This window comes from Epinephelus lanceolatus, chromosome 12, assembly GCF_041903045.1.
Source record: "Epinephelus lanceolatus isolate andai-2023 chromosome 12, ASM4190304v1, whole genome shotgun sequence".
Lineage (NCBI taxonomy): Eukaryota > Metazoa > Chordata > Actinopteri > Perciformes > Serranidae > Epinephelus > Epinephelus lanceolatus.
The window spans coordinates 39,963,292-39,975,698 of record NC_135745.1 but is presented as its reverse complement, the minus strand read 5'-3'; the positions used below and the strand labels follow the sequence as shown (position 1 = coordinate 39,975,698).

Sequence of the window (12,407 nt, the reverse complement as noted above, 5' to 3'; positions counted from 1 at the left end):
ATGAAGTTAGGCTTACAGAGACCTACTGAAGAGAGAAATGCTTCTACTGATGATCGCTAGGAAGCTTTTGCCAACAAAAAGCAAAAACGGAAAAACATCACAAACGTATCTCGACATTAATATCAAAGCAGAATGTTTGAGAGATTTTTGAGGCTACATATAAGAAAGGCAGTGATACCTATAAATCCTATTTTTTTGGGCAGCAATACAAAATAATTTATTCTACATTTCCATCTTAGTGTTCTAATAGATTGTACTCTCTAGCTCAATAAATGTCGATTTTCGAGAAAAGGAAATACATTTAAATTAAAAAAAAAAAAAGAAAAAGTAATACAAGATAAAGAGCACCTTATCCCCATACAAGTTATTTAACAAGTAGATTTTTGGAAGCAAATGGCACAGAGTCATCAATGGTAAATTAGCAATGCTCATTGAATTGTACATTTTTTTTTGTCAGACAATACCACCAAGTCTCCACAGTTCCACATCAAATTGAGACAAGATACTCTTGTTACGGAAACGTTTGCATCGTGTGGGTTTGTGTGTACAACAGACAGGTACAACAGAGGCTGAGCACTGGACAGAAGCTGAATGAGTGTGTCTTGAATTCTTGAATCGCTACACGGCGGCTCTGGAACTCGCAGCCAAAAGGGTGTTGCGCCACCGCCACCGCCGCTGTCATTCTTGGTGCAGCTTGGTAAACAAATTTTAGGTGTTGTGCACTACCTGGCAGTTACTACAACTTTATCTGTGTTTTATCACTGAGCTGAAGTGGAAAGTCAGTGCAGGAGAGAGAGATTTTTACCCTGACTCGGCTTTTCTAGTGCAAAACTGCAAACATCTGATCTTCAACTGCGAGGACAGTCGGCATACAGTGTGTCACAACGGCCAAACTGAACACAGACATGAAGCTAAAACGCTCTGCAAAAAGTAATGTGTCACAAACTTGCCATACTGTCGTGAAAAATTAAGTACTTAAAATCCACATCTGGAGCTTCCGATACCGATACACGTGCATAAAGATTTACAAATACAATAAAACTCAACTGCAGCTGGCACCGACTGCGACAGATGCATGAGAACTTTACATCAAAAGGTAACAGGCCGACCTCTAAATCACCTCCTCTACACTTGTCAATCTGCTCAGAGCTGTGCTGGGATGAAATCCAGAAGTGGGCCCTTAAAGACCACGAGGCGAAAGAGGCTGCCGTGGACTTGATGAGAAAAAATAACCTTTACATGTCAAGTAAAAACTGAGAAAATGACACAGGAAAGAGACTGGGAAGAGGATACTGGGTAAAGAAAGGCAGAGAGAGAAAAATGAGACGCCTGTGATGCAAGCATCTTTCTGGCTGCAGTTAGAACACGACAGAACAGCAAAACTGATGAAAGTCAATTCAGATTTCTTTCTTCCTTGTTTTGTAACGGAAAATCCATCTGAACACGATCAAGCCATTAAGAGAGCATTGGTCGTGTCCAATAAGACATTTGAGAATGCCCTTGGCTGGCTGACTCGGGTGCTGTGTGGATGGTCGAGCAGCGGCAGCAGCTGGTGTGATTGTGGCTTTGCGGGCATGGTCGGTGTGGGCTTTAAGAGAAGAGAAAGAGTCTGTGGGGGGATGGGGTGAGCTGGGGGGGTCTAGTAGAGGAGGATGCGGCGCTCAATGGCCTTGCGGCAGATGGGGCATTCACTCATTCGGTCCCCACACAGCTGGCAGGTGCCGTGGCCGCACATGAAGATCATGTTCTTCAGCCGATCCAGACACACCGGACACATCGTCTGCAATCACAGTTCAGCTTTTGTTGTGATAAAAGTCAACTCAACTTTCAGTGAACACACACAGGGAATCACTAACTAAGCCAAGTCCTATGCAATGACTTTATGACACAGACATCCGTTCGATCACTGATTTTATTCTTCTTTGGTAGCTCATGAGCCACACCTGCTTTGTGACTACATAAAAAACAGGGTGTGTCATGCTTATACAAATTACTGCAAAACACTGCTTAACAGAAATGGCGGTGCCCTGAATGTCCTGCAAAACCTTGGTGCTAGTTAAGTGGGATTAATACATCTGCGTTGAATCAAGGCCATAGCTATGGCGTATAATGTTTGCTTATTATACAGAGTCTTGATACTGTTCATCATCGACAAGTGACAAGACAAGTAGCCTATGTTGTAGCCTGTTGTGCAACTCCCCAAAAATGTAACCACAGACACAGACCTCTTTATTTTTGTCAGCTAAAAACTATTTCCCTCGGTGGAAACAAAGCTTTTACTTTATTTCATTCCATTTATTTTATTTTAATTTATTTTACAGATAAGCAACAATAAATTGTGAAGACAACAAAGCCCCCACAAAATAGCATTTTAAGTCTTATGTGTCATTTATCCTGTCTTCAAACAAGGGGAGGAAACCAATGCAATATAAAATGTCATAGGCTTATGCTAATCACGTTAGCATGTTCTATTTTTGGGGAAAACATGTCTAGCAAAAGACAACTGTTCTGTGTGTGAACCTTGTGAGTTTTAATGAAGCCAAATTTTGGAGTTTTGTTCAATACTGTTGGTAGTAAGTAATGTTATATGTGTTTTAGCTGCGTTTTGAATCGATCAAACTTAGCAGCACGTCGCAGAAATTGAACACAGTGGCAGAGAAACCCCACTGCCGACTAGCTTTTTGAGGGTCTAAGTGCAGAGTGACCCAGACACACCACTGCACAAGTATACATGCTCACAAAGGCATGGGCCACGTGCAAAGACTACGGTGTAGAGCCTATGCACAGCTATAAATCAGCTTCTTTAACAGCTTATTTACATCTGTGTGTTGCCTTTAAAATAATTCTTAGTAGAGCTGAAATACTTATCTAATCTAATCAGTTTTTACAATTTATTAACCATTTAAATTATTTATCAAGAATAAATGATGTAGATTTGATGGTTTGAGCTTCTCAAATGTGAGGACTAGCTGAATTTGAATTTGCAGACAAGAGAGTGCCACACTTGCTGGCCCCTGTTGCACAGCACAGTTTGGACGTACCTGTTCTTTGATGTCCTGGAGCTGTTGCTGTAGCTTCTGTACATCAGCGTTGACGTTAGTGTTGTCTTTGTCTCTCTGCAGGGCCGGGATGTTTCCGCTGGCTGTTTGTTTGCAACAGCACATACACATGTCAAGGGAAAAAAGAGAATTCAGTCACCAGCCGGGAGACTAAACAAATTAAGAGGCTGCGTCATCGGCCACATGAAATTTCACCTCCTCATAATGATAAACTATATTGCCAATAAAACTGAAATGCAGCCACACCGACGGTGCCGTTCTGAAACAAGATGGGAGCTGGATTCCCTTTAAAACATGTGTTTTGTAAACAAGCATGGATTGTAAACACATGCACTCTGAATTTTAATATGTTTGGCAGATCAAACTTGGGCTCTCGCAATCTGTGTTGGCACTGCCACCACTTTTAAATGACTTGAATTCAGAAATGCACACTTTGTAATCATCTGAAATATAAACTGGCACAGGACGAAACATCATACAGCGCTACTGGCATTGTAAAAGCCACAGGATGCATGATGGGTATAATGACACCAGTGTGAAACTGCCTGGATATATTATCTGAGCACTCAACAAGAATTAGCTGGGCTGAGGCCCTGTTGTGGACTTCATTCCAGACTGGCAAACATCTGCCACAAATAGTGAGCACCTATGTGATTCTTGGCCATCACATATACACTGTATCGGCATACACTGCTTAGGGTGTGTGTGTATCACTGAAAGAGAAAGGGAAGGGGATTAAGGGGAGGGGGGGGGGGGGGGGGGGTCAGGGGCCAGGGCAGCACTTGGGGAGCTCTTATTATAAAAGGATCTGATAAGGGAGGGGATCATAGAGGTATACTTACACCAACTTAGTGCCAGATTGTTGGGCTGGAGAAGATCCTGCGACCCCCCTGCCATAGTGTTAGAGCTCCCTGCTGGGAATAACCAGTCACATTGTTATAGCGGGAGCCGTCCTCACCAGCTCAACAGCTGGCCTGGGGACCAAAACTACTAACTACAGCCTCTAAGGGAGGTTCAGAGAAAGAATCTGAAGAGAAAGCTAGCAAGTTGGAAACAGTGATCAGGGAAAGAAAGGGAAGTAGAGCCTCTGCTATATAGAATTAATAGTTAAAATGCATAGCGGCAAGATTCTTTCTCTTTTTGCCATCAGCCAATGCTAAAGCATGAGTCTAATGCCTGCGTATACTCAGTTAGAAGTACATTATGTCAGAGAAGTAGGGAGTCAAAATAACCAAAGTGACAGATGAATTTCGTGCACTGGATTTGCTTTTGTAACGGACATCGACAGTCAGTGTTACGGGGATGAAGGGAAAGGAGATAAACAATCGATGCTGCCCCTTGCATGAGTGTATGTGTGTCTGGGTCTGCATTCACTTTCTGCACGTCTGGTAACGACTGCAGGTGAGCTTTGCATGCCGACAAGCTGACACGTGGAGAGATGTAAAATAATCGAGACAGGAGGGGTAAACATGAAGTTAGTGAACTTACAACAGTTTCCCTTTTAACTCAACAGAAAACATGACGGTAGGAATAACCACTGGTGAGATGCACCACTAAAAGAAGGATGTGGGATATAAAACGCTGTGTTCAACTTGGAGACAAGAGGATGGATTGTGAATGCAACCAAAAATAAATATAATTACACACTACATTACATCACTATTCACTGGACAGTTAATGGTAAGACTGATAACTGAAAACAACATGCTCGTTAAGACATTCCCAAAGTAAAAATCTCCACGAGGAAGGTATTATAATTCAGTTGTTCTTCACATTCATGTGGGTATTAATATGCATATACATCACTATGACTACAGGGCATTCAGCATATGCTTACAAATAAGTTCATCCATTTTATGCGACTGTGATTAGTCAAACTTTTAGAGGCCACAGAACCATGAATAAGATAATCAAGTTGTCTGTATATTATGACGTTATTCTATTATTCATTGTGGCTCGGCATTAATTTAGAGATGGCTTCTGAGATCCTACTTGTAAAAAGATTATGATCTAATACCAAAATCCTCTCTCTGTGGAGGGTCTTTCAGACGAGGCAGCCAAGCATTTGTGAAGCCACTGTCCAATTTCGGCCAGTATCCAAATTAAGCCCATTTTACACTGCCTGTTAAAGGCGGGGAACGTCATGCTAAGTTAAATTACAGTGTTCTGCTGAGTTAAATTACTGTTTTTGTCAAGGGAGTTTGGTGGCATTGATATAATGGCTTTAATTCCCCGTCTGAAAAGGCTGTCAGACAGCAATGTAAGACAGTGACAATATTCTAAATATAGAATATACTCTAAATATAGCGTACACCTGATTTTGATTTTTTTTTCTGGTGGGCCTTTTTTAGGTAGCTAAAAACTGAGGCAGCATTTTGGTCAGCACGTTTTGATTTTAAGTATGTGATGCAAGAATTTTCTACCCATAAGTTATTGTAAATAAACAGTGTGATTTGTTCTATAAAGGTGCGATCGTTGAATGGACGGACAGAGCTGTTTCGCATTCAAGTTGAAAGAGAAGAGTGTCAAATTGATGTCTGCGTAGAAGCTACAAGTAGGAGGACGGGACTATGGATGGGACGAGTGTGATGTTTTGACAACGTGTCGTGTGCAGCCGACTGCCAGCAGATTTAAATAGGAGCTAGAAGCAGTTAGCAGCTAACTCAAAGACAAAGAATAGCAACTGAAAATATCCGCAAATTGGAGCTCTTTACCCTCCGAGCAGAGGATGAGATCAACCGCCATCTAACAGGGATGGTGAATTATTGTTACTGCCATGTTGTGACATTAGCCCTTTTTAGATAGGAATTGTGCAAATTTGCAAGAAAGCCCAATCAGTCTTTTTTTCAGCATTGGCAGTATAAAAACAAAATCGGGGAGTGCAGCAAAATGCCGCCTACCTACTTTTGTTTATACAGAATGTACCTTTTTCGGGGCAATGGGGGGCGTGAGCAAGTAACATCTGACGATTAATGGCCTCTTTGTTTGCGAGGACAAGGAGGGCGCGCAATTCCTTGTCTCCCCAGTTGCTCATCTTTACAGTGTCTGTCGGGTTTGTGTTTCCCTCTTGCTACTAGCTGCTCGCTAATTCCTGCTATCAGCTGTTTCCTGTTTATCCACTGCTAGTGGGTCCTACATGTGGCGTCATCAACAGCTCCTCACACAAGTCATCAACAACCTCCCGTTGCGGAAGGCCGCCTCGTTCTGTTTAAACTAAAAGGGTTCCGCCAATATGTCTACCCTACCTTGGATCAACTCGCCAATCCGGCTCTGTGTGTATAAACGTTCGCAGCTTGCCGGCAAAATGGCCCAACATTCGGGGAAAATCTGGCAGTGTAAGGGACTATTGTTACTATTAAGAAAGCTCTGCTGACGCATATGTTATATAGGACATTAGATGCCGTCACTGTCGTGTTACATATCACACCCGTTAATTCCTCTTTTGTTTCCGGGACGCCAGCATGCTATCTGAAGTCACGCACTGGGGTGCATGATGTCGCCATTGTTTGGTTCTGTGTAAAAAAGCAAACGATGCGGATTGAAGGGACTTTGTAGCGGCCTTTCGCGCCACCTCTGTGTAAAAAGGGCTTTAATAGAAGCTAGAAGACATGACAGGATCAACATGGAGAAATGGTTAAAACATGCCAGAACTTGTAGTGGAAAAGAGTTTGGAAAGTTGGATTAATTGATTCAAAAGTCTAAAATGACTAAATCTGTATATTTCTAATGTGTCTACTAGGATGGAAAAAGCAAAACAATGTATCAGTGATGCAAACAAAGGAGTAAAATGCGTAAGCAAGGCAGCGACAAAGCAAAAGATAAAAGAGCTAAAGCAGGAATTTAGGAAAAAAAGTGGAAACTAGAAAAGAAAGAAGGGCAAAAGGAAAATAAAGGGGAATTAAAAGGGAACGTGTGGAAGATTCACTCACTAAGGTCATCATCATCATCATCATCATCATCATCATCATCAGCGGCATCATCCTCCATACCTTTCCCTCCACAGCAAAGAACGAAGGGGGTGCGGCGTTCCACCACAGCCCGGCACTGTACGCACTTCTTCATGAGGCTGGCACAGTCTGGTGAGAACAAAACACAAACTGGTCAGACCTGAATTTTAAGTCGATTTTATATACAGTGTTTTTTTGTTTTAATCAGCAGCTGGTGAAAAAGAGGCCAAGGTGTAACTTACTCTCACAAGCGCACATGTGACCACAGGGCTGGAACAACACGGCTGCCTTTTTGTCAGAGCAGACTACACACTCCTCAATCTGTGGAGGGACAAATGACACAACAAAAGCAAATAAAAATGTCCACTCCAAGTCATGTACCTGTTTCTGGGTAGGACAGATGGTAGTGGCACTTCTGATACCTTAGTTCTTGACTGGACCTGATCCTTGCAGATGAGACACTTCTTGACACGAGGCGAGCAGAGGGAGCAGGTGGCAATGTGTCCGCAGGGCCCGAACAGAGTGTCTCTCTTCATGTCTGAACACACCATACACTCCTCCAGTGACTCGATGTTGCTGTTCAGGGAGGGGCTGCGGGTGCCGACCTGGCCGCTGGAACATTGAGAATAAAACCACAGTGTGTGAGAGTGGAAAAATTACAAGCAAGAGAGGCTGACAGAGAACAAATAAAATAGGGGGAGACAGATGGAGACTACAAAAGGAACAGAAGCAGGAAAGGGCAAGAAAAGGCAACTACGTCCTACATGAAACATTCTTAGCAAAGAAAGGAAATCAATAAGGTCGTCTGATCATTTTTCTGAGATGGTACTTCTTCCTTTTTTCTGTGTCAGGTGTTACAGTTGCTGTGGGTGCATGAATACACTTTAACCACCAAACACTTTCCTGTAAATTTATCCTTTTCATCCCATTGTGCAACAGAGTTTTTGTGATGGTTTCAAGTCTTTTCAGAAGCATCGTAATGTCAGTTTGATGAACACTTAAGTGCTACTTGGCCACATAAATGGCAAAAGCGGACTAAATATTTAAAACAGATCTAAAGATACTAAATCTAGGTCGGCATTAAGCGGGATTTATACTTCTGCGTCGAATCAACGCTGTTCCTACGGCACAGGCTCTGCTCTCTTGACAAAGAGCCTACACTGTGCCCTACCCCGCAGCCTGACGTGCACCTCCCCAGAAATGTAACTACGTGTCGTTGTGACGCAGACCTCCTGCCGTTTTCTGTAAGCTGAAACCATTTCCGTCAGTGGAAACAAAGCTTTGATTTACTTTTTTTCCACTTTTCGCTAAGCTAATTTATACAATGTAAAATACCATAGGCTTTTGCTAATAACGTTAGCATGTTATATTTGATTGGAAAATGTGTTTAGTAGAAGACAGCTGTTTTGTCAGTGAACCTTGTGAGTTGTAATGGAGCCGAATTCTGAAACATTACCTTTGTTAAATGTTGCTGATGCCCCTGGCTTCATATGAGCAGGGGAAATCTCCGCTTTTTGCTAGGCTAATTTATACAATGTAAAATACCATAGACTTGTGCTAATAAAATTAGCATGTTGTATTTGTGGGGAAAATGTGTCCAGATAAAGACAAGTGTTTGTCTGTGAATGCTGCGAGTTATAGTGAAGCTGATTTGTCTACTTGTGTTTGAAACTGTCTCTATTAAGCCATGTTTAATGTGTGTTTAATGTGTGTTTAATGTGTGATTTGAATCAACTAAACTTTACAGCACTTCACAGAAACACAGACGGCAACTAGTGTTTTGGAGGTGTAACTGCAGAGTGACACAGACACACCAGTATAAATGCTCCCAACATGCGAAGGCTCTGCATAGAGCTGACACACAAGTATAAATCCCGCTTTAGTGTTTTCACAATACTAGAATTTCTAAATTTAACATAATACCTTGAAAAATATCTAAATTAATACCATTTTAGCACCATGGGGAAAAGCTGACACTGTGGGCCTTAAAATTCAAAATGTTTTCTTTACAATAAATATAACAAGACTATAACATGACAAGAACGACTACTCTGATTTTGGTTAGTAGCAGAAGACGGCAGAATGACTGTAGGAAACATTAATAAGAAGAGAGAGTGAGAAACTGCAGCTGGTACCAGTGTATTGATACTGCGGAAAATGGGCACTTAAACGGTTTCAAAATATTCAGGATCGATATGTAAGGAAAAATTGATATTTTAGACAACACAAATCTGTATTATTGTTTTGATATGAACATGCATTTTCTAATAAAGGTTTAGTTCCATAAAAAAGCAAAGCATGTAAAATAAACGCAAATTGATATTTTCACCTGTTGTTGTATTAAAAAAAGAGATATTTTAGACACCCTAAAATGTGGCTTCATTTTTTACCGACAGTACAGGCATTACATTACATTCATACAGTTTTGTCCAAAACAACTTACAACAGGAGACTGCACAAGCTGTTTCCACTCTTTACACTGAGCTAAGCCGAGCCAACTGTCTCCTGGCTCCAGCTTCATATTTAACAGACAGACATGAGAGTGGTATTGATCTTCCCATCTAACTCCTGGCGAGAAAGCAAATAGGTATATTTCCTAAAATGTCAAACTATTTCTTTAAGGGATGTTTACCTGCTCTTCTCTTTGTGGCATTTGGCCAGAGCCTTGCAGAGGCTGGGGTCTGGACACAGGTCTAGAGGGGACTGGCCCTTCTTGTTACGAATGGTCAAGTCCGCTCCGTTAGCTGCCAGGAAGCAGGCGATGGATGCTGCACTCTTCTTTTCTGCCCCTTGGGTGCCCAAGCCCATGATTAACTGCAGGGAGGCAGACAGACACACAAAAACAGATAAATCAGAGGCACATCAGGCACTTTTCACTTTTGACACAAAAGATTGTTTGCAAGTTGAATCTGGTGGGACCGGTGTTGTGTTTCTACCTTACACACCGGCCCTCAAACCATTAAGAGTAAAGAGCATGTAGAGTATGGAGTCCTGATTTTAATATTATTCAGATGGCTTCAGAGGTAAATTCAGATGGACCAGATCAGATCACCACTAATTAGCCAATCAAAGACACGCCTTAAGATGGCTGTCAGGCAGCGTAACCCCCTCACTCCCACCCAGAATCCCATTAACTGTCCCATCTCTCTCTCCCTCCTCCAGCTCATCGCCTCTCTCAGTCTACCCCAACTCAAAGCATCTCTCTCTCTCTCTCTAGCAATTTGGGCCTTCCATGTCTGATTGTCTTCAGCCAGTAGCTTTTACATCTCTGCTGATGGAGCCATCGGGCCGGCTAATTCAATTCTCATCTTGAAGAGGGGGAGGGGGGAGAGCTATGGGAGAGTGACCCAACTGCACATATCTCAATTAGGCCCGCTGTCTGTCTGTTCCGCTCCTCCGCGGGGAACCAGTGAGGGCAGGAAGGGGGATAGAAGAGAGGAGGCGGAGGAGAAGGAAAAGAAGTGGGAGGGAGACAGGAGGTGACAGGTAAGGTAAGTCTGTAGCTGCAGCTCGGTGCTGTAGCCTTAAACTCATCCCTGCAGGGATTAGTGATGTGGTGTTAACATGAAGAGGGTTCAGGTCTGACATGCCCCTGTTGGCCTCTATAGAGGGACAAGTCGTTCAGGCTGGTCAAGAGGCTGCGGCGAGCTGGTTGGCTGCTCTGTGCTGGTGTGGGGCTGCTGTCTGAATGATGGGCCAGTGCAGACTGGGCTGTCCAGTGATGCAGATGACAGCAGGGTCTAAGGAGCACTGAGTTTCCTGTCTAAGTGTGATCTGTCATATTTTCTCCACAAGTTGGGCTCACTTGCTGATCTTCATACAGGTGTGTGTGTACAAGTCTTGCTGCCAAGACAACTCTAAATACAGTAACCAAAGATGCTAAACACTATGACATGATTATTCCCTCATATCGCTGGTGGTGTTGTCACAAATATTGAATCCTTGAAAGAGCAAACGTGCCACAAATGTATTAAGGTGAATGCTCAGTCTGCCTGATGCTTCATTTAAAAAAAGTGTGGTTTGTGTGTCTTTAAACAGGTTTCCCCTGCAGTCTTTGGTATCTTTTTACAGCCCAAAGACATACAGCGCATATGAATTGTATGCCTTGCACGTCTAATGAGTTAAATTAGTCACATCGAGTGATGTTCAATGTTTGCTGTTAATCAGAACGGGTTCATGTGAGTTAGTCGACCAGAATTAAAACTTTGCTCTCAACTAAAGTGACATCAAAGAACTAGTGGAGACAAAGGCCGATTGTTGCGTCAGCTCACTTCTCCTGTGTCCCAGCAAAAAAGTTGCACATGAAGACACTGCAAAAACTACAGCCAACGAGCAACTAGCATGCACGTTCTGCCCCTGCATAAAAGAAGGGACACCAGGAGACCGACAGGACGGCTTCAAGAGGCTTGTTAGCCGGTTACCACATCAACAACTAACCCAGTGTTGACAGAACAAGGGATATTTACCATGTGAAAGCGAAATATGACAAAAACATTACAAACTGTTTCTGTTACAGAGCTTAATTGCTTAAAACAATATAATAATAAAACAAGTTTGTTACGATCTAACCTCCTCTGAACTTCAGTCATTTCTTTGCTCTCTTTACTTCCGTTTCTTTTCTTGTAAACTGAGTTGAACTGCCAGTCAGAGTGATTCAGCCGCCTTTGAAGCTGATTCAATATACTGAATCAGCTGACAAACAGCTGAAAAGGGCTGACTACCGCCAATGGTGCGGGACTCACTGCAAAAACCAGCGCAAGGGCCCTGAAGCTGTGGTATCAAAAGACACCCATGGGTTTCTATTAGTATGTGTTTACTATAGAGTTATCATAGGATAACTAGAACCACAGTAGCTACAGTAGCTACTGGTAGTTACTTGTTGCCCTCTCAACCCTGAATACCGCTCTTCCATTTCAGACACCTCTCCAGCATGCTGCAGAAGGTGCTTCATTCTGTCTCACACACAGGGCTGGTGTGGAAAGAGATATAAAGTCTCCCAAGGTGTGAATACATGGCTCAGCCCTACAGTATACTGGTGACTTGTCCAGGGTCTTTCCCAGTATTCTGCCCAAATTTATACTGGGTAACACCCTCAATAGGGAAAAGCTGATATAAAATATAAATGGAATGGGTTTTTATAACTTTAAACTGAGCCATATGTGGAAGTAGAGCAATGGCAGCTGCTATTAAGTTCTTAGTACTTGCTACATTAGTGCGTGTGCCTTTCGTAGGCAAATTCATTTGAGAATATTGAATAACATCAGCCGATTGGATAACTAAGTGCCACATTTTCCTGATTTCTACAACCATCCTCCAGTGTTTTCAGTTTGACGTTTTCTTGTTGATAACTTCATCTCTTGACTGTTAAACTACACACATGGCTGTTTCGTTTCACCTAAAT

General features: G+C 42.5%; 1 protein-coding gene across 5 annotated transcripts in view; it reads right to left on the bottom strand.

Annotated features, from left to right (window-relative positions):
- Nucleotides 1-508: 508 nt before the first annotated feature.
- mib1 (MIB E3 ubiquitin protein ligase 1) overlaps nt 509-12,407 on the bottom strand; it is a 60,709-nt gene continuing 48,810 nt past the window's right edge. Inside the window, exons 16-22 of one of the 5 annotated variants that reach the window (XM_033650197.2) lie at nt 9,639-9,820; nt 7,429-7,618; nt 7,249-7,327; nt 6,989-7,135; nt 3,902-3,973; nt 3,042-3,142; nt 509-1,780 (exon numbers count right to left, since the gene is read on the bottom strand). In XM_033650197.2, the coding sequence (XP_033506088.1) occupies nt 1,640-1,780; nt 3,042-3,142; nt 3,902-3,973; nt 6,989-7,135; nt 7,249-7,327; nt 7,429-7,618; nt 9,639-9,820 (912 nt within the window). In that variant the 3' untranslated portion in view covers nt 509-1,639. The remainder of the gene's footprint in view (nt 1,781-3,041; nt 3,143-3,901; nt 3,974-6,988; nt 7,136-7,248; nt 7,328-7,428; nt 7,619-9,638; nt 9,821-12,407) is intronic. The other 4 variants (XM_033650198.2, XM_033650199.2, XM_033650200.2 and 1 more) reach the window with 4 other exon arrangements.